The sequence below is a fragment of the Buteo buteo genome, chromosome 9, assembly GCF_964188355.1.
Source record: "Buteo buteo chromosome 9, bButBut1.hap1.1, whole genome shotgun sequence".
NCBI classification, from domain to species: domain Eukaryota; kingdom Metazoa; phylum Chordata; class Aves; order Accipitriformes; family Accipitridae; genus Buteo; species Buteo buteo.
In genome coordinates, this window is record NC_134179.1 from 44,639,869 (window position 1) to 44,667,502 (window position 27,634).

Here is a 27,634-nt window from a genome sequence, read left to right on the forward strand (position 1 = left end):
AGCTGCCTCCTGTCCTCACTGTGGCCGGAGGGAGGCTCAGGACCCCGCTCGGCTTTTTATTTTCACCATCTAGTGAGGGATGCAGGATGTGGCACTTCTGTGCACCCCCCCCCATCCGAGCATCGCCCACCCCTGCGCTCCCACCCCAGCCCTCAGGCTGGCCCTTGTCCGCAGGCAGCACCCCACGGAGGTGCGAGGGGGTCCCCCACGGGTGCGAGGGGTCCACGGCCACGGCCCCCACCCTGGGCCCCCGGCCTTGAATGGGGCAGAGGCTGGAAGGAGCAGGCAGCCTTCCCCTGACCTCCCCGGGTAGGATTTTCCGCCACGGAGAAGTGGGAGCAGAGCGCAAGGTGCCTCTCGGAGCCGCCGGAGGAAATGGCTCATTGTTAGCCCTGCTGAAAAAAAAGAGACCCAAAAAATTGCAATAATGAGGCCAGCTTCTATTTGAGGGTTTCCATGGGAAAAACAGGAAACGGAATCCTGTTACTTTTCTAGGGCTTGCTGCCGATAACGCCGTTTTTAGGACAGGGTAGAGAATGAGGAGGAGGAGCTGGGGGTGAAGGCAGCCCCGGCAGTGAGCCCGCTTGGTCCCGCTTCCTCGTGGGCTGGGAGATAAAACTTCTCCTCCGTGTCACTCTGGCTCAGTGTTTCCCAACCTCTCCGGCGTGGGGGCTGAGCTCAGACCTGGTGTGGCTCCGGTGCACGTCCCCAGCCCTCATCCCTGCCTCGGAGCCACATTCCCAGCTGGCACCGTGTGTTAAGGATGAGCCCTGCGGGCTGGGGGACCCATGGGTGGGGGGCACGGAGGGGGCTGGCGCGGAGGATGCTCTGAGGGAAGAGACCGCAGGGCTTCGCCGCAGGACGGTGGCACCACCAGTGCCATAGGCAGCCGCTGCGTTAATAGGGGATGCAGCATCCCCAAAACCGCCTCCGGCTGTCCCAGCTGGCAGAGCTGCCCCGGGTTGCGGTCCTGGGAAGCCGCGAGCATCCCCCAGCCCTTGCGGGTCTGTCCCCTGCGGGTAACTCCGCTCTGGGGCCGGAGGTGCTGCGGTGGGCTCTCGCAAGCGGAGCGTGGCACTGGGCAATTGGGAAGGCTGAGTTGGAGCCGCATCCTGCCCCGGCATCGTGACGTGGGGCCGCGAGCAGAGGTGGCACGTGAGCCGGCAGCGTGGGCAGGCTCCGCATGTACGTGGTCGTATCGATGTGGTGGCATCAGCCGGCGTTGCGGCCGCCGGCACGTCCATGAACGGCGACGGTCCTGTCCCAGGACCTCGACCAGGGATGCCAACAGTGGTGGGGACCAGCACAGGCAGAGCCACGTGGCCGGAGAGCCACGGTGGGCACTGGGGCTGGCAGCCTGGCGAGGAGAGGTCAGGAAAGGGATGAGGCTCTCTGGCCACATTCCCAAATTTCTCTGAATGTGGCACTAGGGACCCCCTGGCTGGGTGAGCCGGAGCCCTCCGGGGCTGTTGCTTTGAGACATGGCAGGAATGAGAGCTCTGCAGAGCCGGGGCTGGTGTCCCTGGCACGGAGGGTGCCAGAACGGAGCTCGGTTTGGTCACGCTGCAGCTGGGAGGGGTCGGACCCGGCACGGGCTGACGACGGGGCTGCGAAGGAGACGCTGTCAAGATAAAAGTTTGCTTTGGGAAGGAACAAGGCAATTTCCTTCCCCACGTTAACACCCAAACCGGAGCGGGAGGAATGTCAGAGAGCCAGTTTGCAGCTCCTCCGGTCTCCTTGCCACTACGCTTCAATTTGGCACTTGGCTTAGTGTCACCCAGGCAGTGTCACTCCCCTCCTGGCTGCTTCGGATGATGGGGATGCAGGTGGGGGTCCCCAACCAGGCAGGTGGCTCCAGCATGGGGTGGGATATGGCAGCGGGTCAAGCCGTGCCCTTGGCAGCGCCCACCCAGCCGCTCGGTGCTGCCAGGCCAGCATCTCCCGTGGGACCCCTGTCCTGTGTCGTCCCCAGGACTGGCTGTGAGGATGGGGAGACCCACGCCTCTGCTTGAGCCGTGGGTCCCGGCAGCCGTCTCTGGTTCCCCTGCGAGGTCTGTGGGGTTTGCCCAGGCACGGCGGCACTGTGAGCGGCTCGGTGGGTGCTTGGGTGCTGGCCGAAAGCCGGGCGGTTATGGAGCTGGTGGGGAGAGAGGACAGTGTCCACTCGGCAACTTTATGGATGCTCAGAGCAAGCCTTGCCGGCTTCGCTCATCCCGACAGCTGAAAACCATCCATGGGGGTTCCTGCCCTGCCTACGGATGGTGCATCCATCCCGATAAATCCCTGCCTAGGCTGGGACATGGCACAGGGGCTGCCGGCAGCCCGGGGTGGGTACCGGGAGATGTCTCTTCCAGTTTCTTTCCGTCACTGAGGTGTTGCTGCCTCCTCTTCCCAGTTCTGCTGCTCCCGCGTGGGATGTGCATCTGCTTCCCAGCGGCTCCCAGCCCACCTCCCTCCTGGTCCTCGGGGGATGCAGCCGTGCCATGCCGGGGCAGAGACATCCCGGGGGGCAGGGGAGCATGCGCCGGCTATGTGCAAGCAAGTAAGCAAGCAAGCCCCCAAATCCCCGCTGAGCTGCAAAGCTCCTCAGCCCTGGTTTGGGTTAAAGAGAATTAAAATGCTTTCTCCTGCAGGGTGGTAATCCTGGAGGCTGGGGCACGGCCAGGCGGGCTGTCCGGCTGCTCCCGGTGCGGTCACCTGGGTGCTGCCCCCCCCGTTTTCTTGCCACCACATCCCCTGGGCCGGGTTCTGCTGCCGGAGCATCCTCGCTTTGCCTGGGATGCCCGGGTGGGTGCAAGCAGCCCCTGCCCGCAGGGGAGCGTCAGTCTTGGCTCCCTTTGGGGGTGCTGCCTCCCCAAATGCCACCCGAGCTGGCTGGAACCGAGGGGCGCGGGTGGGACTCCAGTCCCCCCCTTCCCCACTGGGACCCATCGCAGGTGGGAGCAGGCAGCAGTTTTGCCATATAAGGGCTGGAAATCGGTTATTGTCTCAACATGGCTTTCTCCTCCCTGAAAATCCTATTAAAACCTCATTTTTCTGACCCTAATCTCAGCTCGCCGTTCGGGAGGGATTAGCGTTTGCCCCCCTCCGGCCCTGCACGCCGCCGGCTCTGTGCTGCAGAGAAACCTCCTTCCCGCGTGGAAAGCGGTGCCGAAGGAGGGAGGCTGGGACCGATCCCAGGGTGCCGTGGCGGTGGCAGGACCGGCAGCTGCCTGTCCCTCTGTCCTCTGTTCCTGCCCGGAGCGTGACGTTATCCTCGCCGCGTGCCAGGGGTTGCGATGGCCCCGCTGGCAGGGACCCACGGCCGCAGCTGGTGGGGCCGGGACGTGGTGGTGGGGAGCGTCACCCCCGCCAAGCTGGGACCACCGGGTCCCATCCTGGGGGTGTCACCAGGGTCCGAGCAGGGTGGGAGACCCCCCAGGAGCAGCAGCCGTGGGGCAAGGGGGTGGCATCGGTGCAAAATAGGGGGACATCCCCCCCCCGGGTGAAGGCAAGCGAAGCCCGTGCCTCAGTTTCCCAACAGGTTTGGTTGGGGGCGCAGGCAGGGAGGCGATGCCGGCAGAGGGCCCTGCAGCCCACCGGCAGCGTGGGCGCGTGCACGAGTGGGTGCGTGTGTGTGTGTGTCCCCCCCCAAACGCCTGCGCGCCTGCCCCGGCGGTGCATGCCGGGAGCGCGTTGCCTTCCCCCTTGCTCCTGTTTGGCTGCGTATTTAGGACACTCCTGTGCAAAACACAAGTATTTTGGAAGGCGTCCAGGCGCGCTCGCATTCCTCGGGGTGGAATCTGCCCCCGCGAACGCCGCCTGACCTTTCCCGCTTTGGGCTGCGGGAACAATCCTGGGACCCGTCCTCCTCTTGACACCCCACCCCGGGGGCTGGGGACCCCTTCTTCAGCAGACCCCCGCACCCCCAGGCTGCTGGGGTAGCTCCTGCCTGCTTCTTGAATGCTGCCAGGAAAGGCGTGAGCGGAGGTGGCAGGATCAGACCCGCTGTCCCCAGGGCAGCCGACGCGGCTCCAGCTGCCCCGGGACCCCCGGCCGGAGCCAGCCCACCGCAGGCTGCTCTTTTCCCCCTTCCAGCTGGAAAGCGAAGCCCCCCCCGGGTGCTGCTCACACCGACAGCTGTGTCAGCCCCGTCTCGCTGCCCTGGGCAGCTCTGCCTGCCGGGACATGCCGGCAGCTCTGCAGGCTGCCTGTCCCCAGGCTTAGGGGGGGGTCGCGGGGCTGCCCCCGGGGTGGTTCCCATGGGAGACCCCCCCTCCCCAGCCCCGGCACACGCACCGGCTGACGTCGGGCTGGCCAGGGGAGGAAGGCGATGGCAGGGATTTGGCTCCCACGTTTCCCCGTCCCAATTTCTCCCTGGGCTGCCGGTGCGGAGGCACCGGGACGGCGCCATGAATTGCGCTGGGGATGTGCAGCTGGGTCCTTGGGGACGTGGCTGCCACCAAGCCAAGTCAAGCCAGCCCGTCGTCGGGGCTCAGGGCAGGTGCTGGGGCTGTTTTGGGGCAGAGCCGTGGCGCTTTGGCCGGGGTAGACGCCGGGGATGTGCTGAACCCCGAAGCGCTGCCAGCGTGCGGGGAGCCCGTGGGACATCGCACCTTACTGGTGTCCAGTGCCAGCCTGGCTGGTGGCTGCAGGAATGGGGCGCCTGGCATCGTACCGGTGGGCTGCTCCTGCCGATGGGGTGGAGAGGGGCAAAGGAGAGGAGGGGGGCCGTGGTGAGCGGGGCCGCCGGCCCCCAAGGCTGCGAGCTGCAATCCCAGCAATGCCCGGCATTTCCCCGGCGCGGCCGCACGTGCCTTTCCTTGGCCTCCAGCACGGCAGGAATGTGGCGCGGGACCCCCTCGTGCGGGAATGGGGACAGGCAGTGTTGGGGGGAGGCAGGGCAGGGGGATGTTGGGTGTCCGCAGGCGCTGGGCTCGCCAAGGTGCTGCTGTTTTCCTTATTCCTCACACGTTTTGGGCCGCCAAGGTGGAGAGCGGTTCGGGGGGGCACGAAGGGGTTGCGGCGTGGGCTGGGGAAGGGTGTTTTGTCCCCCCGGAGCAGCGGGAGCCCCTGGGAACCAGTGACGAGGACGGTTTGGCATCCCTGCCTGCAGGCTCAACGCTGGGGAGCCAGGATTGAACCCTGGGGGCTGGTGGCTCCGTGCCCAGGGGACAAGAGGGACCCAGTGCGCCTGTAGCCCGGGGTATCCCCCAAAATGGGAGATGGGGCTTGGGGGGGCTGTTGGTTTGGCTCCCGGTGCTGGGGACAGAGAGGGGACCAGGCGTGTCTTGGAGCCCCCACTGGCTCCCCCCTCGCAGAGCCCGGTGGTGGCTCGTCTCCTGAGCGAGCGGCGGGGGGGGGACACTTGCCGCACCCGCAGGCTGTCCCCCTCCCTGTCCCCGCCATCGCCCGGTGCCCTGTGGAGAGTAAGCGGAGGAAGGAAGGAAGGAAGGGGCCGGGAGGAGGGAGAGGAGGAAGCGGGGAGGGTGGGATGCTGCCCGGGGTGATGGAGGAAGAAGGGGGTGGATTGAAAAAAAAAAAAGAAAAAGAAGAAAGAAAGAAAAAAGGGAAAGTCCGGGCAAAGTGACACTGCAGGCGGCGGGGGCTGGCTCGGCACGGGGGGCGGTGGGCTGGGCACGCTGATCCCTGCCAGCAGCTGAGCCCCAGTCCGCCAGCCCAGCTGGGGCGTGCGGCCGCCCGCCCTCCGTCCACCCCACCCTCTGTCCTTCCCACCCTCCGTCCATCCCTCCATCCCTCCATCCCACCCTCCGTCCATCCCTCCATCCCTCCCTCCCACCCTCTGTCCATCCCTCCATCCCTCCCTCCCACCCTCCGTCCATCCCCGCACAACGCGGGTGGCTGGGTGGGGGCCGGCTGCCGTCGCTCGCCGGAGCGTGCGAGCGAGCGAGCGAGCGTGCGAGCTTGCGTGCGGCATCGCCGGGTTGGGAGCACGGCACGTCGCCCGAGCCATGCGAGGCGGCGCAGCCGGCCCCACGCCACCCCCGGCAGCCGGCCCCCACCGCCGTGCTCCCCAATTCGGGGGTCGAAGCCGGTGAAGGAGGCGGTGGAGCCCATGGCCGTGCCGGCCGCCGGCTGATAGCCCACGCCGCCGCACCTCGCCTGCCGAAGCTGGGCCGGGATTGCGGCCGCATGGTGGAGGAGAGCGTGGGTAGAGGGGAGCGGGGGTCCCGGCGGGTGTTGCGGGGCCCCCCCAGACCCCCGCCGGCCCCCAGCCCCGTGACGGTGGTGAGCAAGGGGCTGTGGAGCGTGGAGCGAGCCGGCAAGGGCTGGCGCTTCGAGCGTGCCGTCGGGGTGGACTGCAGCTCGCCCGAGCCCCGCTGCATTTGGCTGAGCAGCTTGCGTCGCCACGCTGCCGCCCCGGACCACCGCTGGCCCCCGGCCCCCCGACGCGGCCGCACGCCCCCCCGCACCGACAAGTGCCGCCGGGTGAGAACCGCGTGCCGGAGACGCTGCGTGTCGCGCCTCGTTTTGGGGAGGCGGGGGGGTGGGATGCTTTGCAGGGGAGGGCAGGGGGTGGGGGGGCTCCCCCCAGTGTGGGGGGTGGCCTGGGGCTGTCCCAGCTCCCCTTCGTCCCCTCCCGTGCTGGAGAAAGGGCTGGGGTTGGGGGGGTCCAGGCTGGTGGCTGCAAAGGCAAGGACAGGGCTGTGCCTGGGTGTTTTGCTCCTGCTCGCCGTGTCCGGGAGGGGGGACGGATCCTGCCCCCCAGAAGGGGTCTGCAGGAGCGGGACACCGGAGGGGAGCTCCCTCTCCCATTGTGTCCCCCTGGGGGGGGAGCGAGGTGGGACGGTGACGTGGGGTACAGGGACTCGGTGACACCCATGCTGGGGGGGGGGGCAAGGGACCTCGCAGGCATTAGGGCTGTCTGGGCGCGGGGGTCCGAGGGGCGGCGTGCCCAGCCCTGGGCTGTCGCAGCCGCTTGCACAAGCCATTCTCGCAAGGAACAAGGGGGTCCCCTGTCCGTCCCCCCCCCCGATCCTCGCTGCCCGCAGCCCTTGTGGGACAGGGGCCTGGGGGAGCCGGGCTGAGGGGCAGGACGCAGCTGGTGGGAGCACGGCAGAAATTACCGGGTTGAGGTTAAAATAAAACCAAAAAGTCGGGAGGTAACTGTCCCCCCTGCGGGGAGGGGGGACGGGGTGCTGAGGACAAATGGCTGAGGTGACAAATCGGGTGTCAACCCCACTGCCGGGGGAGCTGGAGCTTCTGTGGGGCTGTGAGCCAGCGCTGGGGGATGTCCGAGCCCACAGCTGGGGGCTTTGTAGCCCAAAATGCTCCAAGCCAGGGTGGGGGAAGAGGGAAACTGAGGCACGGCGGTCTGGGATGGTTTGCTCTGCCCACCCCCCCCTTGCAGGGCCCTTTGCAGGGTCTCTGCAGTGGGTGACTTCCCCATCAGGCTGGGGGGACAAGGGGGAGCTGGGATCCAGAGGGGGAGAGGCACCACGTTGAGGCTGTAAAAGTCCCAAAGGAAACTTAATCAGGGCAAGGCGAACACCCATCCTTGGCAGCAGGGTCGGGGCGCTGGGTCCCTGCAGGATGGGAGCATTCCCAAATGATCCGTCCTCCGCCGTGAGTTACGGGACCTTGGGATGGAGACGGAAAGCGGTCTGGGGGGGTTGTTTGCGATGCAGGTATCTCCTTTTGCTCGGCTGCAAGGCCGGATTCAGGTTCATGGGACCAGGTTTGGGGGACCACCGATGCTGTAACGGGCACACCACACCCGGGGACGTGTCCCCGTGTCACGGGCGTGCTGGAACCGTAGCCACGGCTCCGGTGTGCCCGTGACACGGGGACACGTCCCCATCCCTGCGGGTCGGTGCTGCCGTTGGTGTCTCCACCGATCGTACCCTCTCTGAGGCTTGTCTGTGCCGGTTAGAATCAGCAGGGCACATTCAGCTGTCAGCTTAAAAATAATCCAGCGAGCCGGCGGCCGACACAATGGAGGGCGCAGATGGGGACAGGCGCCGGGATGCTCGTGGCCCCAGGGTGAAGGGGTGGGGGTCCCTGCGGGAGCGTGGGGAGCCCGTTGCCATCTGGTTTTGGGTCACCGGTTGGGACATCTGCGGTGCAGGGAGGGCGTGGGGGCTCGTGGGGAGCTTTGCCCCCTGTGTGGTGCTTGTAGTGGGGTTTTCTGGCTCTCCTGTGCCCGCATTTGGAGCACTGCAGGTCTCTTTATGTTTTGGGGTACCCGCGGTGTCCGCGAGCACCCGAAGCCCTTGTACCCCTCCCCGGGTGATGGAGTGGGTCTGTGGGTGCCGTGCCAGGGCGATGCCTTGTGGGCTGCAGCGCCAGAGCCGTACCCTCACCACGGGGACCCTATCCTCAGGGGAACGGGACCCCCAGTCCCACCAGCAGCCGGGCCCCGTGCGGGACGTGCCAGGACAGGGGGTGCAGCCTGGCCCTGCTGAGCTGCTGTCAGATTTCAGATTTCCCCACCGGCAGCGAAAAGGCCCACTCAGCACAGGCTCAGACAAAGGCTTTTTGTGCCTCGTCCCTTTGTGCGTCCCTCTCCCCTCCCCGCTCTCCATCCATCGCTTGAACCGAGACAGCGCCTGAATTTTAACACCCTCGCCCCGGGATGGGCTGACTCCGGCTGCTGCAGCGGGGAAGGAGACGGCGCTTGGGCAGAACCCCGGCAGATCCCTTTCTGCTGGGCTGCCGCTCCCCTGCCTGTCCCTGCCCGCTCCCAGGTTGCCGATTTTTCCGATTTTAGCCGAGCTCGATGCTGGCAGGGCCCTCTGCTCCCTTTGGCCACGGGGCTGCTCCTGCCTCAGCAGGGCTGGTGTGGATGCGCAGCCAGATGTGCAGCCAGATGTGCAGCCACGGAGAGCAGCAACATCCCTCGCCGGGGCTGTGCTAAACCCTCCCGAACTCAGCCAAGGTGTCAGGATTCCTGCTGTCTCGCCAAGCTCCCTGCCCGGGTGCCAGGCGAGATGCCTGTGGCTGCTCCGGCTCTGCCGTGGCCCCGTTCCCCCTCCTGACACCGACACTGGGGGACCGTGGGACAGAGCCATGTCCCTCTTGGTCCCATCCGCTGCTCCAGCCAGCGTCCCCTGCCAGAGCCCGACACAGTGCCAGGTCCCTGCCCCATCTCGGGAAGCATCACTCATCCAACCGCCTCCCGGACGGCTCTTTCCGGCTTGCCTGAGGTTATTACCGCAGTGTCATCGGAAAGGGACTTTTTGTCCCCATCTCCCCCATCCGCCCCCATCTCTCCTCCTGCCGCACTGCCTCCTGGGTCCCATCCAGACCCCCAGGCACAGGTCGTTGTCTCCCCCCCTTTTTTTTTTATTTATTTCCTTTCCATGCGTCTTCTCCCAAAAGATCCCATACGAGGAGTCTCGGGGGATGCTGGTGGGATGGTCTATGGGGGCTGGAATTTGCTGCCGCCAAGCTGGGAGTAGGGAGGGGTTTCCAAGGAGCGGAGTGGCTTTTCCAGCAGATTTCAGCCCCCAGCACGGGGCTTTGAGGAGGCTGGGGAGGGGCTGACTGCCTACACTCCCCCTCCTCACAAAGTGACATCTTCCTCCTCATCCTCTACAGCCAACGCCGGGCCGAAGAGATGGGGCGTCCCCGAATGCCAACGCTCCCCCGGAGGGACCCTTCCCCTGGGTGGGTCCAAAGACGGTGGTGCTGCGGAAGAGTTCGCAGGGGGGGTTCGGCTTCACCCTCCGCCACTTCATCGTCTACCCCCCGGAGTCAGCGGTGCAATCCACCGCCAAGGTAGGGCTGGGACCTGGGGGGGCTGGGCTGGGGTTTGGGGGAGGGGGGGCTTGGGGACCCCCAGGGCTGCTGGAGCGGGACTTTGAGGTGCCGTGGTTGGATGCAGGATGCTTGTACATGGGTTGGGGGTGGGCAGGGACGGTCCGGGGAGCTGCGAAGCGGACTGTCCGTCGCCTGCTTTGTTGGGGTACCTGGGGCTGCCCCCCACCCGTGGGTGGCCCTGGGATGGAGGAGCTCACGGAACTGCTGGGAGACATGCTCTGAGTGAGCAGCAAGTCGGCAGCGTCTCCGGAGACGTCCCAGAGCCTTTTGGTGAGGGAAATGGCTGTCTGCGGGAATGGAGAGAATCCCTCAGCTCCGAACGACGGCTCCGGCATCCCTGAGAACAACAGGAAAAGGCACTTCAGAGCCCCGAGGCCAGGGAGAGGCTTGGTGCAATGGGACGTCGCTCGAGCCGAAGCGAACCGCACACGGCCACCGCGAAGCTGAGCCTGGGAGTGGGTGATTCCAAGGATGCTGTTTGAGCCCTTCATCGCAACCTTCCTCCTCCTCCTCTGACCAACATCAGCTCGTCCCCTCAGGCACCGGCAAGCGCCGGCAGGTCCCACCGGTGCTCACCACGTCTAGCGCAGCAGATTTACGGCTCCCAATTCCCTGGCTGTCAGTGGGAGGCTTCAGGCTGGATCTGCCCCGGGACTCGGCGGCCGGGATCGCATCTTGGCTCCGCTGCATGTCAGACCCTTCCCAGGTGCTGCCTTTTGTGGGGAGCCAACCCTGGGTTGCCCGTCATCACCTCCTGCGCCCTCTGAGCCATCGAGAAGCCCCGATCCGGGCAGCACCTTTTCCCTCTGGGATGGAGGGACCCGGCAAAACCACCCAGCACCTTCCAGCATGGACCATGCCCTCTGCACCTGAAGGTGACAAGCCAGCTCTCCTGCCGCGCCGGCTCCAAGCCCCCCGGGGTCTGAAATCCGCCCCCTCTCGCCCTGTTTTCTGCAGCGGCAGCTTCATGCAGATGAAGGGAGAAGTGTCTGGGAGCTGCGTGGTCCTTCACAGCCCTTTCCCTGCTCCGGGCTGGGCAGATCTGGATGTTCCCATCACCCCTGGAGCTTCACGGCTGCCTGCAGCCCCATGGCTCCGGCTGCCCCATGGCCCGGCACTCGCTGCCTCCTCCCCGCAGGCAGGGAGCTGCAGTGGGAAGTGAGTCACAGGGTGGGGAGAAACAACTCGCCGGAGTCCCCATTCAGCGTCCTCCGTCACAGCGCTTTTCCCAGGCTCCCGATTCTGCTTCCCCAAATCCTTCCTGCCGGCACTTTTCCTGCCTGCACCGGGGAACACGGACCTGACCCGTCTCCGGCGGCGTGACTTCTGCAAAGGAGCTTTCGTCATGGGGATGGCCCAAACCTGCTCCAAACCGACTCGCTTGCTTCCACCTCTCCCCCACGCTCCTAAGGCATCCTTCTGAGAGCAAGGGACCGATCCTGCCCCGCGGCGCTGGGCACCAGCACTGAGCCCCGCCAGGGCGGGAGCACACGGCGGCTGCGTGGGAAGGAGCCAGATCAGCACCGGGAGGCAGAGATGCTCTTGGAAAGAGGCTGGGAATAGCTCCCGGCACCCGTCTGAGCCAAAGCCGGTGCTCCTGGGCCGGCGGAGCAGGGTGTGGTGCAGCTGGCTCAGCACCCGTGGGTGCCGGTGGGCAGCCAGGTCCGGGGGCTGAGTTTCGGTGGGGTTGACTCAGCAGGGAGGATGACGGCAGAGCTGCGTTCACCGCACCGTGCTTCGGCACCGCTGCACCCAACTTCAGCCCCAGCCCTGGGAGCGGGGCTGTCGGGCTGCCCCGGGGGCCGGGAAGGGCTCCGGGGTGCCACAGGGTGAGGAAGGGCAAGGAGACGGGCGAGTCTGTGCCCCCAGGGGCCTTTGGTGGCCCCCACGGTCCTGCCGTGGCACCGCGGCAGCCACACGGTGCCACAATGGTGCCGGATGGGTGCCGACGCCGTGGGATGTGGCTTTTCCTTCCCGCCGTGCAATGGGCACTGTGGAGAGATGCCTCCAGCCCCTTCCTCCTCCTCGCTGGGAATGTCCCCCCGTCACACTGGGATGGAGACTGGTCCCTTCCCAGCACCCCAGAGGGACCTGCCCTCCCTGGGGACATCGGGGCTGTGTCCCCTCTTCCCTGCACCGGCTGGGAGCTGGGGAGGGAGCTGCAGCTGGCAAAGCCTCTTGGTTGGAGCCGAGCTCATGCCCACCCCTGGAGCCGGCAGGATCTGGCACTTACGGAGTGAGAAATTGCTTTCCAGGTGCCTGGGTCCCTCCTTGGGACCCACGCGTGGGGCTGAGCAGCCCGGGGTGCAGCCGGCTCCGTGGTAAGGCTGGGGGCTCAGCAGTGTGGGTGCAGCCCCACACAGGTGCCAGCACCCAGTGCCTTGCCCCAGCTTGGGCAACCCCCCCGCCGGGCAGTGTGGTTCTGTAGGGGGGAGTCCCCGTGGGAGGATGTGAGCGGCAAGGGCAGGAGCCCACGGACACAATTCCCACCCCAAGGGACAGAGCCGCGTGGATCCCAGTGCTGTCCCCTGCCCGTGGCTGGGAAGGGGGTGCCAGGACCCCTCTGCCACCACCCCCCCCCACGATGCCCGCTGCAGCCCTGGCAGCCTGGCCCATGCAGCAGGAGGCTGCAGAGATAGCCCCCCACCCAGGGACACACTCCCCGTGCCAAATAATTGCAGGGCTAAATATAGCCCCGCTGGTGGCCGGTGCCCCTCCAAGGGGACGCCCGCCCAAAGCTGTCTCCTTCCAGGGGGTCCCTGCCACCGGGACCCTGCTGCGGGGGCTTGGGGTCTCCCCGGCCAGGCTCGGTGGTCCGAGAGAAGGGTGAGATGCCACCACAGGGCTGGCCGGGTCCCTTCTTGCTCCCCTGCCCCAAAACCGGCCCCTTCCCTGGCAGCTGGGTACGGGGGGCTGCGGCGGGTCCCGCTCCCTGCCCGCCGGCGGGACTGCGCGGGCGGCCCGGCCGGATCCGGTGTCAGAAGGTAATTTTAGCCGGGGGCGGCGGAGGGCAGAGGGACGCACAGGTCCCACGAGGGTTTTTGTGGGGCTGGTACCCCTCTGGTCCCCTCCTGGTTCCCCCACCTGGTTCCCCCACCGCGGCTGCCCTGGCCTGACCACCAAATAAATGTTTTTCTCTTCTCTCGGCAGGAGGAGGAGAACGGGAACCGAGCAGGTGAGCACCGGTGCCGCAGCATAGCGGGGACCCATGGGGACCCCCGCATAAGGGGATGTCACCGCCCGGATCGGTGGGCGTAGGGGTCTGGGGGGGAACGTGGCCGTCACAGGTGGCAGCGGGTGTTGCGGCCGGGGGGGACGCAGTCCGCCGTCTCCGCTGCCTGGCACCGCAGCCCCTAAATATCGGCTGGCGGTGAAGCGGCGCGGTGCTTCGGCGGCAGCTGGGTGGCACTTGGCGTTCCAGATGGGCTCGGTGTCCCCAAAACCCTTGGGAGGTTCTCTAGACCTCGTGCCCGAGGGTGGGGGTCCGTCCTGAAGCCAGAGGGGCTGCGGCGTGGCCAACGCCGGTCCCACCGTGGCAGGCGGCTCGGCCGAGCGTGGGGTGTTTGGGGACAGGGACGCAGCCCAGCTCTCCTCCCGGAGGCTGACGGTGACGTGAGCGAATGTGAAGGCGTCAGAACGGATCGGCGGGCTGGCAGGGTGACAAGGCGCCCAGGCTGCCCTCCCCAGGGAGCCAGACCTGGCACCCAGTGCCCATCGGGGCTGGGGGGGGGACACACGACACTGGCCTCGCTCCGGGTGGTCCCCGGGGGGATTCAGCATCCCTTGTTGGCACCTTCCCTCTGCCATCCATCCATCCGTCACCCCCCCCCCGGCCCACCTGCCTTCTGGTTTCTTGCAGCGCCCGATGGCTTTTGCTCTTGCAAAGGAGCCGCGGCTGGGGGAGATGGGTGCCAAGGGGGCTGCCCTGAGAGGGGGGGGGCTTTACCCGGGGCAGGACCCCTGCTCTGCAGGTCCCGGGTGCAGGCAGGGCTGCCACGCGTGGGCTTGGGGAGGCGAGGAGGTTACCGTGAGGGGCCAAGCGTGCTTCTTGCTGTGGGAAGGAGCCGGCTGTGCCGGTGACTCCCTGACTCTCTGTCCCCGGGGAGCAGGTCCCCCCCGGAGCCGCCTGGAGCCCATGGACACCATCTTCGTGAAGAACGTGCGGGAGGACGGGCCGGCACACCAGGCTGGGCTGCGCACCGGTGAGCGGGGGCACGTGGGGCGGCCAGGCTTTCAGAGCTGGAGATGGCTCCAGGCTTCTCGCGGGATGCGTGCAATTCCCTGCCTCTTCTGCCAGGGGCTTTCTTGCTTGTTTTGCTCTTTTTCTTGTATTCCTTCTTTTTTCTCCCCTTTCTCTCTGCTTCCTGGCGCTGCGGGGGCTCTGCTCTCTTGTCCCTGGCCTGGGATGCTCAGAGCAGCATCGGGGTCCCCATGGGTTAGGCTGGTTTTGGGATCCCCACGGCTCCCCGTGCCACACAGGACCTGGCTCTGCCCCTGGCAAAAGCCCTGTTTGTGTTCAAACCCTGCTGTGAGTGACCGTAGGGACAGCCGAGTGCCACCACCTCCCCACTTGACTTGCGGTGACACTGTCTTCTCCCCCTGCTCTGCAGGGGACCGGCTGGTCAAGGTGAACGGGGAGAGCATCATCGGGAAAACCTACTCGCAAGTCATCGCGCTGATCCAAAACAGGTGAGTCCCCTTCCCGGGGCTGGGAGAAGCACGGGGACGGGCAGAGCCAGGGAGGTGACGCGAAGGGGACACGTCGCAGCAGGTACTGTCGTCCCGGGTGTTCACCAGGGCTGGCAGGAGCCACGAGTCACTTGGATGCCCTACAGGCAGCGGTGCTGCAGGGGACCGGGGACACTGTCACGTGGGGACGGGGACGTTCATCTCACGGGGAATCCGGCTGAACGAGATTGGCCTTGCTGGGGGCAGGTTGGGACCGACCCCGGCCAGCCTGACCCCTCCGTCCCTTCTCCCCGCAGTGACGATGTGCTGGAGCTCTCCATCATGCCCAAGGATGAGGACATCCTCCAGCTGGTGAGTTTGCCAGGCGGCTGCCAGGGACCAGGCTGGTTCCAGGGCTCCGGTTCCCCAGGCTGTGCCGGCATTCCCGCCCCACCAAACCTGAGGGGCTGGTCCGTCCCTGCCCGCGCTCCTGCATCTTGGGTGGGGGTGGCCAAATGCCCTTTTCTTGGGGACACTTGGGGACAGGGCCCCACCAGCATCCCTGGAGGAGCAACGGGTGCAGAGATGGAGGTACCAGGGGGTCCGGGGCAGGAAGGATGGGGGACGTGGCCCCTGTTTTTCTGGGGGGATGAGCATCCTTAGGCATAGCTGGAGGGCGAGTTGCTCTGGTTCTCAGGGTCTGGCTTATCCTTGGAGCATCCCAAGTGGCTCTACTGTCGGTGAGCTGGGGTCCGGGGGGCAGCCAAGGGGGGTGCGTGGGGCTTCGCCTGGTGCTCCTCAGGTCCCAGCTGCTTCCCAGAGCTTTCCTGCTTAGTGCTGCTGCCAAAGCTGCCAGCACCGACCCCAGCTTTGGCTATGAGGTGGCACCACTGCTTGGTCCCAGGGGTACCCCTTCCCATTGCGCTGGGGGGGTCTTACAGCCCTGGCAAGGGGGGGGAGTCTCATGTTTGTGCCTACCCTGGGCTCTGAGGATCCCCCAGGCGTGGAGTCAGAGGCGGCTGTGAAAAGTGAGAAGGGAGAGCCGGGCCCGGCCAGCCGTGCCGGGGTATTTTAGGAAGGAGGGGAGGGCACTGCGTGGCGGTGGGGAGAGCGGAGGGACTGGTGTTGGTGGCAGCGTCGCTCAGTGCTCCCGTGGGAAAATGGGAGCTGGGAGACTGCAGCCGGCTCACCCCGACGGGGAGGTTTGCTCACAGGTTGCTGGGGGGGGAGCAGAAAACACCCCCGCGGTGGAAACGGGGGGGGGGGTTGTGGCCCCGGCCCCCTCCCACCCTGACCTCCCGTGCCCTCCGCAGGCGTATTCGCAGGATGCCTACCTGAAGGGCAACGAGCCGTACTCCGGTGGGGCGCAGAGCATCCCCGAGCCCCCTCCCATCTGCTACCCGCGGAAGACGTACCCCTTCCAGGCACGGGGTTCCGAGCCCCCCCCGGGCCAGCCGCCGGACACCCGCGCCCACCGCCCCGCTGCCGCGGGCCCCTCGTCCCCGCTCGGCACGGCCGCGCTCGCCAGCACCCGGAGCGAAGCGGGCGGCAGCCCCGCGCATCGCCCCGACGAGCCGCAGCCCGGGGGTCCCCCCCCGCGCCCCACCGCACCCCACGGGCACCCCGGTTCCTTCTCCCGCGCCGGCTGCCCCACCAACGTCGCATCCTCTCTGCCCGATCGCTACGGGATCCCCCCCGCCACCTCCTCCTGCTACGGGGTCCCCAAGCATCTCCCGGAGCATCGGACTCACTGCGGCTTCAAGGAGGGTGTCGGGGGGCTGGCGGGGGCCGGGCGAACCCCCCGGGAGGCGACGGGTGGCCAGCGGGCACCCGGTCGGCAGGAGTGCCAGCAGGCTCTGTCCCGCTGGTTTTGCAGCCAGGAGCCGCGACGGAGCTCCTCGGAGGAGCGACGGCACGCCATGCCGCCCCGCTACCGCAGCGTGTCCCAGGACCGGCTGGGGGGCTCGGCGGCGGCCCCCCGGGGCTGGCCCCACAGCGCTTCGCATGACACCCTACTGCAGTCCTCCCGCGAGGGCTGGGCACCCCGAGCCCGCTCCGACCACTACCTGGGCAGGTACGGGCGCTCCATGGAGGCGCTGGAGCCCAGCGCCCTGCTCTCCCCTCACCTCGACCGCTCCGCTTGGCCACCCGAGAGGGTCTGCCGGGCCGCCGCCGCCGCCGCCGGGCAGCCCGTCCCGCACGGTTCCTTCGCGCCTTCCTCCTCCTCCTCCTCGCGGGAGCCGGCGCCCGTGCAGAAGCACCCGTCGCAGCCCAACCTGCAGAGCGCAGACGATTCGGGCTACATCGGCTACCGGAGCTACAGCCCATCCTTCCAACGCCGCACCGGGCTGCTGCACGCCCTTTCCTTCCGTGACCCGGCTTTCGGTGGTCTGCCCACCTTCAGCATCTCGCAGCGGCCGGCCGCCCCGCTCCCGGAGAGGGTGGTCCCTGCCATCCCGCCACCCACCGGTCCCCCACCGGTCCCCACCGTGCCCAGGGAGCAGCGGCCGGAGAGCAGCCGGGTAGCCGAGCAGCCGGAGGAGCGGAGGGAAGAAGTGGTTTTGCGGCAGAAGCCCCCCACGGGCCGCAAGGTGCCAGCCCCGCTGCGGCAGATGAACTTTGTCTTCCCCGAGGGGGCGAAGGAGACGGACGTTTGCGACCCCTCGCCGGCCGGCGGCAAAGGGGAGAGGCCGGCGGCCGAGCGGCAAGGCCGGCGCGTGGCTCCCTTGGCGGCCCCCGAGGACTCGCTGGCATCCATCCCCTTCATCGGTGAGTCGGGGCGGCTCGCCGGCGCGGAGGGTGGCTGGCTCCGGGAGGAGGGTTTAGCAAGTCCCGTGCCAGGGAGGGCGTATTTTGGAGGACAGGACACGTCGCATCGTCTCAGAACGTCCGTCTGCGGCCAGCGCGGGGACGGGAATGGACCCGCTGCGCCCAGCACCCCTCAGGGCTGCAGGCGTTGGCGATGGGGTGCCGGGGTTTGGGCTCGAGCAGCCTCACCCCTCCCTCTGTTGTCCCGCACCCCCTGCCCAGCCCCTGGTACCTCTTACTGGGCACGGCTGGGTGTGAACTGGAGCCCTGTGTGCTCCTGTCCTGCTCCAAAGTGGGGACGGGGACACGTCTGGGATGACCCGCTCCCTGTCTCACTTGGGACCTCCGTGCCCGGCCACTTCTGCCCGTGGGGACCCAAATGGGTCTGGGGGAGCCGCCGGCTCTGCTCCCTCCTTACACCGCAGCCTGCCCCATGCCTGCTCCCAGGGAAGGACCCCAGGGCCAGATGGGGAGGGGGAGGACGGGACCCTGGCTTTTCTGGAGGTGGGAACGTGTCCCCCAGCCCAACCCAGGCACCTGCAAACCCCCCAGCTGCCAGAAACGCCGGGGGGGGGGGTCCCGGCAGGGACTTGTCCTGCCCCGACCCCTCCTGCAACGCTGCCCACCCCTCTCACAGACGAACCCACCAGCCCCAGCATCGACCTGAAGGCCAAGCACGTCCCTGCCTCCTCGGTGGTCTCCAGCGCCATGAACTCGGCACCCGCCGTCGCCACTAGCCCCTCCTCGCCCACCTTCGCCTTCGCCCTGAGCCGGCACTACTCCCAGGACTGCAGTAAGCGCTGGGGGGGGGGAATAATCGTCCTGGGGGCTACGGTGGGAGGAGGAGCAGCCCCCTGCCCTGGAGCTCTGTCCCGTGCCCGCTGGGCTGAGCAGCGTGCGCTTTTGCCCTTCTCCCCCTCGCAGGCAGCATCAAAGCCGGCCGCCGCTCCTCCTACCTCCTGGCCATCACCACCGAGCGCTCCAAGTCCTGCGACGATGGTCTGAACACATTTCGGGACGAGGGGAAGATCCTAAGGTAGGGCTGGACGCCCCCTCCCCACGCTCCCAGTCCCGCCACCGCGTGGCTCCCGTCCCCTCCCCACCGTCCCACTCACGGGGGCTGCTCTCCCCGCAGGAGGATGCCCAGCCGGGTCCCCAGCCTCCGCATGCTGAGGAGCTTCTTCACCGATGGGGTGAGTGTTGGGTGACGGCGAGGGTTGGGGGTGCCCCCCCCCCAGGTACCTCTATAAGAGGGTAGCCCGGCGTTGCTCTGCCTGGCTGGGACACCGGTGGAGCAGGGGGTGCCGCCAGCATCACCCCAATGTTGCCCTCCGGTGTCCCCCCCGCCGCAGTCCCTGGACAGCCTCGGCACGTCCGAAGACGCCCGCTCCAAAAGACACTCAACCTCCGACCTCTCGGACGTCCCGTTCAGCGCCGTGAGGAAGGAGGGCTGGCTCCACTGCAAGCAGATCCTCACCAAAAAGGGAAAGGTAAGCGGGTACAACCCCCCCCACCCCACCCTCAACCCCAGCCCAAGCCCGGCCGGCAACGCCGGGCGGACGCTCCCCTCGGCGAGCATCCCTGAAGGTCCGTGCCCCCGTCCCTTCTCCCCGCAGAAGGTCGGTGGAGGCATCCGGCAGTGGAAGCGCGTCTTCGCCGTGCTGCGCGCCCACTCGCTGTACCTGTGCAAGGACAGGCGGGAGGCGGTGACCTGCGCCCCGGCCCCAGGTGAGGAGGAGCCGCCGATCAGCATCCGAGCGTGCCTGGTGGACATCTCCTACAGCGAGACCAAGAGGAAGCACGTCTTCCGCCTGACGACCGCTGACTTCTGTGAATATCTCTTTCAGGCAGAGGATCGGGAAGACATGCTGGCCTGGATCAAAGTCATCAGGGAGAACAGCAAGGCTGAGGGCGAGGTGAGAGCCACATGGGGCTCCCGGCTGCCTCTGGCTCTCCCGGCACTAACCGCCTCGGCTCTCTCCGGCTCTTTGCCTTGTGCTGCTTCCCCAGGCCACGGCCGGCCCCCGCGCGGCCGGCCGGCGTGGGGCTCGCCGGTCCCGCGCCACGCTCCCGGGGGCGTAACGGGGGCTCGCGGGCGCCGCGGCGTCCAAGAAGAGCGCGGCTCCGCCGCTCCCGGGGCGCTCGGCGAGCGTGGCTCTCCGCGTGCCGCTGCGGCGCTTCCAGGCAGGGTTGGCGCCGGATCCGCCGGCGGCGTTCGGTGGCGCGGCGGGAGAAGGAGCGTGCGCGGCTCTGCCGCGGCGCGTCGCGTCTCCTTCGGTGGAAAGAGAGAGATCTGGCAGGGAGCTCTGGGCACGGTGCCCGCACGGTGCTGCCGGCCGCCGGGGCTGGCGCCGGGTTGGGGCTGAGCCCTCGCCGGGCGGCCGCGGTCTGTGCGATGGGTCGCTCGGGTCGGAGATGGAGAGAGCTGCTCCCCGCGGCCGCGGGCTCCGGCGGAGGATCCGTGGGGCTGGATGTGCCGGCGCCGCGCTGGCCGCGTGGCATCTCCCCGCGGTGCCGGGACGGCCTCGTTTGGTTGCGGCGATCAATCGTGTCGGGGTCGTGGCAGGCTCCGGCCCTGGAGGGTGCGTTGAGCTCGGAGCGGTCTCTGGTTCTCTGTGGCACGGCCCCGCTCTGGAGGGTCCAGGAGGCTCGGCGGGGCCGGCAGCGTCGGCACAGGGAAGGCGCTGCCAGGTTGGAGCGCTCGGTGCCGTCTTGGGCACCCACCGGCGTCGTGGTGCCGCTGAGCAGGATCCTCGCGGGCAGCGTCCTGTGGCGACGGGCGCGCGTCTTTGGATGCCGCGCGGTGCGGCCGGTGCGCAGATGGAGGTGTGCGTGCCGCGGAGGGACGTGCCTGTCCCCGAACCTCCGCGTCCGGCTCGGACCCCGCGTGCCGCCCTGCGCTGCGGCAAGGAACGCCGGAGACGGCAGCGGGGCGGCGAACGCCGGCGGGCGCCGGCTGTTTCGGGGCAGCAGGGATCCGATCCTGCCCTTGCCTGGTCCTGCCTGGCCCCGCGCGATGCCCTGCTCTCCCTGCTGCTCAAGCTCTCCCTTCCCCTCTTCTCTCTGCCTCCCCAGGACCCCGGTTTTGCCAGCCAAGCGCTTATCAACAAGAAGTTAAACGACTACCGGAAAGTGAGGTACGGACCCAGGGGCGGTGGGCGCCGAGACCCCCCCCCGAGCGCTTTATTCGCCTCGATTTTAAAGTGATGGAGCAAAGCCAGTGCGTCCCTTGATGGGGCAGCGCCGGAGGTGCCAGCTGCACCCGGCTTCGCTCGGGATGCTGGCGGGGTCCGGTTCACCCAAACCAGCACTGAGGAAAGGGTTAAAGCGACCCAGTGCTCCCCAGTAGCCCCCATTACCCGGTGTGGGGTGCAGCCCCATGGGCACCGGTAGGATGCCGGGCAGCCCGGGAACGATGCCGGCATTTGCTGGGAGGTTTTGCCCAGGGACCGTGCGCAGGGCTGGTGCCCCCGGCCGTGCCCCGCCTGAGCCCCCCGCTCTCCCCGCAGCCCCGCGGGCGCCAAGCCCGATTCCTCACCCAAGGGCTCTCGTGGGCTGGGGATCCGAGCCGAGTTCCTGAAGCAGACGGGAACCAGCGCGCCCCGGTCCCCCAGGCAGGATGCGGCCGTCACGAAAGGTAGGTTCTACCCCTGCGGCGTGGGGCACCCCGGCGTGGCAAACCCAGGGGCTTTGCAAGCAAGGGAGCTTCACCCCAGGGCTGCCATCGTGCTGGTCCCCGTAGGGCAGCAGGGATGCTCTTCCCGTTTATCCCTGCTCATTAGCAAGTGATCCTGTGGGTTTTTTCTCCCCAGATGAGAGCAGCTCCCAAAAAGCCCCGTGGGGCATCAACATCATGAAGAAAAACAAGAAATCTGCCCCCCGGGCCTTTGGCGTGAGGCTGGAGGACTGCCAGCCCGCCCCGGACAACAAGGTATGGCTGCGCCAGGAGTGCCAGCCCTCAGAGACCCCACACGGCCCCAGCACCTCCATCACCTCCTCCCTGTTCCCGCAGAACGTCCCGCTGATCGTTGAAGCTTGCTGCAAGGTGGTAGAGGACCGAGGGCTGGAGTACATGGGCATCTACCGTGTGCCCGGGAACAACGCCGTGGTGTCCAGCCTGCAGGAGCAGCTCAACAAGGGAGCCACCGAGATCAACCTGCAGGACGAGGTGAGGGCAGGGTGGGCTGCATGTCCCCGTCCCCATCCCTGTCCCCATCCTTATCACCATCCCTGTCCCTATGCCTCTGGGATGCTCTTAGGGCTGTTGTCCTGGTCCATGGCTCCATCGCCATCCCCGTCTCCATCACCATCCCCGTCTCCATCACCATCCCCGTCTCCATCGCCATCCCCATCTCCATCACCATCCCTGTCTCCAACATGATCATCGTCCCCGTCTCCATCACCATCCCATCTCCATCATCATCCCTGTCTCCAACATGATCATCATCCCCGTCTCCATCATCATCCCGGTCTCCATCGCTGTCACCTTCCCTGGAGTGGCAGGGCCGCCTAGTGGCTGGTGGCAGCAGTGTGGGTGGCAGCTTGGGGACACGTTTGTCCCCTTGCATCTCGCCATGGTGCTGCAGTGGTACAGGGCTTTCCTTGCCAGATGCAGGATGGGGACAACTGTCCTGCCGTCCTCACGGCCGTGGTGGTGCTGGTTGGTGTCCCCCTCGGTGTGGGTGGCCTGGGACTTCCCTGGCTTGGGGACTCTCTCCCGCTGGTGCCTGGGTTTGCCCGGAGTGGTTCCTCTGAGCAGCCTCTTCTCTCCCCCGCAGCGGTGGCAGGATCTGAACGTCATTAGCAGCCTGTTGAAATCCTTCTTCCGAAAGCTGCCCGAGCCCCTTTTCACTGACGGTAAGTCGCTGCGCCCCAGCCGTCCGCTTCCCCCGGGGGCCATCGGAGCCCCCAAAGTGGCCACAGATGACCCCGTGCTGATGGCCACACGTCGATGGCCGGTAGCAGGCTGAGCGGCAGCCCCAGAGCCCGTCCCACCCGTCCTTGTGGTGGGGACACGTCCCCAGACCCTGCAACAGAGCAAACCAGCGCCCACCCAAGGCGAGGGGCTCTGCAGACCCCCCTCATCGCTGAGTCCCCTTGTCGTTGTCCCTCCTTGCCCTTCTATGCCCTGTCCCAGTGGGACCCCACCGGCACCCAGTCCCCTCCCCAGCATCTCCAGCTGGTGCATCTGGGGGTCCCCAGCCCCGGGGGGTGCCCTCTCCCCTCGCCCAGCTCTGACCCCTCCACGTCCCGCTTTCAGATAAGTACAACGACTTCATCGAGGCCAATCGGATAGAGGACGCCAGTGAGAGGATGAGGACGCTGCGGAAGCTGGTAGGGAGATGGGACAGGGGTTGGGGTGGGGGGCACAGCCCGGAGCCCCTCTTTGGGGGCTGGCACGGGTGGGAAAGGCGAGGGGTTGAGCTGAGAGGTGACCTGGTGCCTCCCTGCAGATCCGGGACCTGCCAGGTCACTATTACGAGACACTCAAGTTCTTGGTGGGTCACCTGAAGACCATCGCTGACCACTCGGAGAAGAACAAGGTACCGACCACCCGCCCCGGGGCCAGGCAGGCTCTCCCAGACCCCTGCCCCACCTCGAGCCCCCCCCAGCTTGGGCTGAGCCGCAGCTCCCGGTGGGGTGGGAAGGGAGACGGTGCCTGATGGAGCGGCGAACGCTGAGGGGTGGCCGTGGGCAGGCGCTAACCCCGGCTCCGGTTGCAGATGGAGCCCCGAAACCTGGCCCTGGTGTTCGGCCCCACATTGGTGCGAACATCTGAGGACAACATGACCGACATGGTGACGCACATGCCTGACCGCTACAAAATCGTGGAGACCCTCATCCAGCACGTAAGTGGCATTGGTGGGTGGGTGGGTGGGCACCGGTGTGGCTGGAGGAGGGGGCTGATCCACACCCTGGGCATGGGGGACGGGGGTCCCCGGCTGCGCCAGGCTCCCACCGCTCCTCACCGGTCTGTCACCCCTTTCCCATCTCCCCACAGTCCGACTGGTTCTTCAGCGACAAGGAGGACAAGGGCGAGAAGGTGAGTCCCGTCCTCCCTGTGGGGGGGTCTCGCCGTGGGGCAGGGAGGGGTACGGTGCCCCAGTTGGGAGCTGGGGTGCCGTCGGCAGCCTCCTGACCATCGTACCCCCTCCCCTTGCAGACCCCCGTGGATGAGAAGGAGGCTCAGTCCGTGCCCAACATCGAGTACCTGCTCCCCAACATCGGCAGGACCGCGGCGCCCGGCGATGCCGCAGGTGAGGAGCAGTGCCCGTGGCACCGGCCCCTCCGGTCCTGGCACCGGGGCACCCCGGGGCACCTCTCCAGCCGCTCCGTGTCCCCCCCGTGCTCACACCGCTGCGGGCAGCCGGCCCGGCTCGCCGTGGCCACGGTGCTGAAGCGGGATGTCCCAGCACCCACCTTACTGGAAAACGGGGACATCCCCCCTGGGGGTGCCAGCAGAGCCCCCTCCCCACCCTCTCCCGTCACCCTTCTCTCCGGTGGCTGCTCCTCGTCCCTCTGCAAACCCGGCCGGCCGCGGCACCCCGGCAGCCCACGGGACCCCTGCCCAAACCCGCTCCCCCGCGCCGGCCCACGCTGCCAACCCGGACACTGGGAGACTTTGATGTTCGACTGATTTCTTACGTTCTTTCCTTGAACTTCTCTGTGCTGTCCTCTTCCTCCTCCTCCTCCTCTTCCTCCTCCAGCGGACCTCCTCGAGAGCTAGAGCGGGTACAGTGTCGATCCTGGGTGCATTGCTCACGCACTAACTCCTCGGGGTGACCACGAGAGAGCGGGAGCGGGGGGGGGGACCGGTGGGAGGGAAGGGGGGTCCTATCCTGCCTGGCCACTGTCCCCAGCATCAGGAGGGGCTGCCGAACCCCTGGGGAGCCCCAAATCATTTAACCCTGGTTCTCCCACGTCGTTGGCCAGTGCCTGCGGTGCTGCTGGGGCTGCTGTTGGCATCCCCTGGCAGGGATGGGTGCTGGGTGTCCCGGGACCGGCACACCCGAATGCCAGGGTATGGGGGTCCTGATGCCCCGGGGAGGGTCAGCACCCCCTTTCTGCCTCCCCCTCTCTCGTTGTCAGCATCTGCTAACCCCGTCCCGGGGCGTGCGGGGCGGGAGAGGGTGTCTGTTGTCTTGTCCTTGTCCTTCACACTATGGCAGCAGGGCCAGGGCTGCCTGTCACCCCCATGTCCCCACTTGCCCCCTAATCCCCCCCCGGGGAGCTGGGGCAGCCCCACGGCCTGTCCCAGCCCATCCCAGACCCTGCTCCGAGTCTGGATGTGGTATCAAGCTGGCTCCTCACACCCCGTCCCGGTGACAGCGCCGTGCCCAGCCCCGGTCCCCTCTGTGCCCCTCTGTGGGAGGGTCGGGGTCCTGCCGCTGGGGTCCTGGCTGTGTTTCCCAGCTGTGTGTGCCTGCGTGTCCCGTCCCCCCCTTATCCCCACTCCTCACCTTGAGGCTCTGTAGCGGGCGAGTGGTGCCGGGGACCCCCCCGCCGTGCATCGCCGGAGCCCCCCGCAGCCTCCCGGCACCTCCTGCAGCCGCTGGCACACAAACCCGCTCGGCGCTGGCATCCCTGCCGGGGGCCAGCCGCTCTGACGGCCCCGGCATGTCCCCATCCCGGTTTGGGAGAACAAAGCGGCATCCCCCAGCTCTACCCACCGAACCCCCTCCCCAGCACCCACCCAACCCCGGAGCCCGGCTAACCCCCCCCCCGTTCTCTCCGCTCTGCTTTACAGGCTCGACCTGCAGCGGCTCCGCCAAACCGAAGGTAAGAGGGTGCCGGGCTGGGGGCTGGCAGGGAGGGACGCGATGGCTGGGACACGGAGCCCGTTCCTAGCCCCGGCACCGCCATCCCTAATCCTGGCGTCACCGTCTTCTCCAGGGCACGTGGCCGTCGCGAAAGGCACCGCCGCACCGGGAGCTCCTCGCCATCCCCTTCGTCTCAGCTGCCGCCCGCAAGAGGAAGAAGAGGAGAGAGGCCGAAGGCATCGGGAGCAGCACCGACGACGACGCGGAGCGCAGGGATACCCCGGGTCGGGAGCGGGAGGACGAAGGGACCGCGGCTGCCCCGCTGGGACCCGGCAAAGCCTCCCGCGGCACCGGTGCCGAGCCGGCGGTCCCCAGCCCGGCCGGGATGGAGCGGGAGAGTTCCCTGGAGCCTGGGGGGGCTGGATCCGAACCGGCGCCGGACGCCCGCTCCATCGTGTCGGGCTATTCCACCCTGTCCACCATGGACCGCAGCCTGTGCTCCGAGGTGCAGTCGGTGGCCGGGAGCCGCGGGGAGGAGGCGGACGATGAGCGCAGCGAGCTCAGCCACATGGAGACGGACACGGAAAGCCGGGAGGGTGCCCGACCCCGGCCGGGGCAGGCAGACGGGGGAACCGGGGATGAGGACAAGGGACCCCTCGGCCGTCCTTCCTTCAACTCCCACCGCCTGATCCAGTGCGACACGCTGGCCCGCAGAAAGCTGGGCCGGCCCCGGCCGGCCGGTGAGACCCCGGCACCCACCGGAGAGGACCAGGGCTGGACCCCCCCAGGTCGCCCCTCTCTGCGGGAGCAGCTCCGGCAGCGCCTGCGGGCCTCGGCCGACGACATGGGGGTCCGTTTGCGTCGAGCCCACTCTCCCGAGACCCGCCGCAAGAAGAGCAGTTGGCGCCGGCACACCGTGGTGGTGCCCGGTGGGCTCAAGGACCTCAACTTCAACGAGTGGAAGGAGCCGCGGGGGCTGGAGGTGTCCCCGGGACCCTGCCGCGACAAGGACTCGGGGCTCAGCAGCCTGGAGTCCACCAAAGCTCGACCTCCGGCACCCACCCCGGCACAACCCGGCGCTGCCGGCGAGGGGCCGGCCGCCAAGACCCCCCCGGGCAGCCCCGGCCCCCCGGCCCCCCTGCGCTTCCCCCAGTGTCTCTGACCTCCTGAGATGCCCCCCCACCCCACCGCGGCTTCCCTGCCCACCCCCCCCCCCCCCTTTCAGCCAGTGTTTAATTTAAGGACTCGCCTTCGTTCTTGTATTTAATTGTGCTCTGGACAAGCTGCTGTTATTTAACGAGTCTCGGTGGCCCCCCCCGTGCCGCGGGTGGGACAAAGCCACCTTGTCCCCCCTTGCTTTGGGGACCGGCAGGGTCCCGCGGTGGTCCCGTGCCGCAGCCTGGCCATTCCGTGGTCCCCCAGCCCCCGGGCAGTGCCAGGAGGGTTGGGGGGGGGATTTGGGGTGGGGGCTCCCATGGGGACCGTCCCCACCCCGGGTGGTGGTGGCCCCGCTGTCCCAAACCGCGGCGGTGTGAAGTGCGGGCACTTCCCTGGGTGCTGCCACCGAGGTTGCCCTCGCCGGAGACCCTTCCCGAACCGGGGACCCCCGGGGACCCTCGGTGCCGTCGCACCGACGACGGGCGCGCTTTGTGCCGGGGGGTCTGGGCTCTGCACCGGGGTGACCCTCGGCGTGACGGATGGGGTCCCCAAAAGGCCGGGTGTTTGCACGGGAGCGGGTGTGAGGAGAGGGGCTGGCATAGAGGGGCGCGCTGCTGGGGGGGGGGGGACACACACGCTGCTGTCCCCTGCGTCGCCGTGAGCCGCAGCCACGATCCGGCAGCAGCTCAGCACCCCGTGTGCTGTCTGGCACGGCATGGCCCCCTCCCCAGCCCTGCTCCCCCCCACCCAGGCCAGAAGCACTTTAGGAAGGGGGTGCGATGCAGCCGCCCGGGGTGGAGGGGGGGGGGAGATATGGGGGGGTGCGGGGACCCCCCAGCCTCGCCGGTGCTGGCACACACATGCCACGGGCTCGGGCTGCTGCTGCCGGGGCGGGTGTCAAGTCACGTCACTGTTTCTCCGTGTCGTTCTCATACGTTATGCAAATATTTGCTGTAAAGTTGTTTTTTTTTTTTTCGTTTTTTTTTTTTTGTAAATATTGTCTTTGACTGTGTAACATATTACAAAGGATTTATAAGGATTTTTTAAGAAGTTTTGCTCAGCTGAAAGGCCAGCCCTAACCAGGGGATGTGCTGGACCAGTGTTGACTTTTTAAACCCTCCTGCATGTGCCCCCCCCGGCGTGTTGTACGAGTTCGGCCGCGGAGCCGGTATATGCAAAACTGCAAAAAAAACCCCAACCAGACCCCAACAAAACCACCCCGCTTCGGACGCTCCCCCCCCCGCCCCACTCCAGACCCGGTCTAGATATTGGAAATAAACTGGTTATTCAAGGAGGTGGTTTCCTGCCATTATTGCTTCCCCTGCTTGGGGGGGGTTCAGTAAAGGGACCCCCCCTTTCCCTGTGCCGCAGGTCCTGGAGCACCGGCAGCATCCAGGGAAGGGTTTATCCCAGATTTTCTATGAGCCTGGGGGGAAGGAGAGGGACCCCCCCCCGAGCACCCACTGACCCATCCCCAG

The 27,634-nt window shown here is 67.5% G+C and overlaps 1 protein-coding gene across 4 annotated transcripts in view; it reads left to right on the forward strand.

Moving 5' to 3' along the window:
- Window positions 1-27,448, forward strand: part of ARHGAP23 (Rho GTPase activating protein 23) — a 38,458-nt gene extending 11,010 nt beyond the window's left edge. For 2 of the 4 annotated variants that reach the window (XM_075036448.1, XM_075036447.1), the window contains exons 2-24: window positions 9,541-9,720; window positions 12,913-12,937; window positions 13,872-13,964; window positions 14,373-14,451; window positions 14,748-14,802; window positions 15,744-17,199; window positions 17,876-18,031; window positions 18,163-18,274; window positions 18,374-18,431; window positions 18,591-18,728; window positions 18,855-19,154; window positions 20,314-20,375; window positions 20,748-20,875; window positions 21,051-21,169; window positions 21,251-21,406; window positions 22,017-22,095; window positions 22,499-22,572; window positions 22,692-22,781; window positions 22,962-23,087; window positions 23,240-23,281; window positions 23,402-23,495; window positions 24,986-25,017; window positions 25,132-27,448. In XM_075036448.1, the coding sequence (XP_074892549.1) occupies window positions 9,541-9,720; window positions 12,913-12,937; window positions 13,872-13,964; window positions 14,373-14,451; window positions 14,748-14,802; window positions 15,744-17,199; window positions 17,876-18,031; window positions 18,163-18,274; window positions 18,374-18,431; window positions 18,591-18,728; window positions 18,855-19,154; window positions 20,314-20,375; window positions 20,748-20,875; window positions 21,051-21,169; window positions 21,251-21,406; window positions 22,017-22,095; window positions 22,499-22,572; window positions 22,692-22,781; window positions 22,962-23,087; window positions 23,240-23,281; window positions 23,402-23,495; window positions 24,986-25,017; window positions 25,132-26,160 (4,683 nt within the window). In that variant the 3' untranslated portion in view covers window positions 26,161-27,448. Of the gene's footprint in view, window positions 1-6,101; window positions 6,430-9,540; window positions 9,721-12,633; window positions 12,747-12,912; window positions 12,938-13,871; window positions 13,965-14,372; window positions 14,452-14,747; window positions 14,803-15,743; window positions 17,200-17,875; window positions 18,032-18,162; window positions 18,275-18,373; window positions 18,432-18,590; window positions 18,729-18,854; window positions 19,155-20,313; window positions 20,376-20,747; window positions 20,876-21,050; window positions 21,170-21,250; window positions 21,407-22,016; window positions 22,096-22,498; window positions 22,573-22,691; window positions 22,782-22,961; window positions 23,088-23,239; window positions 23,282-23,401; window positions 23,496-24,985; window positions 25,018-25,131 lie in introns of those variants that run through there. The other 2 variants (XM_075036446.1, XM_075036449.1) reach the window with 2 other exon arrangements.
- Window positions 27,449-27,634: the final 186 nt, after the last annotated feature.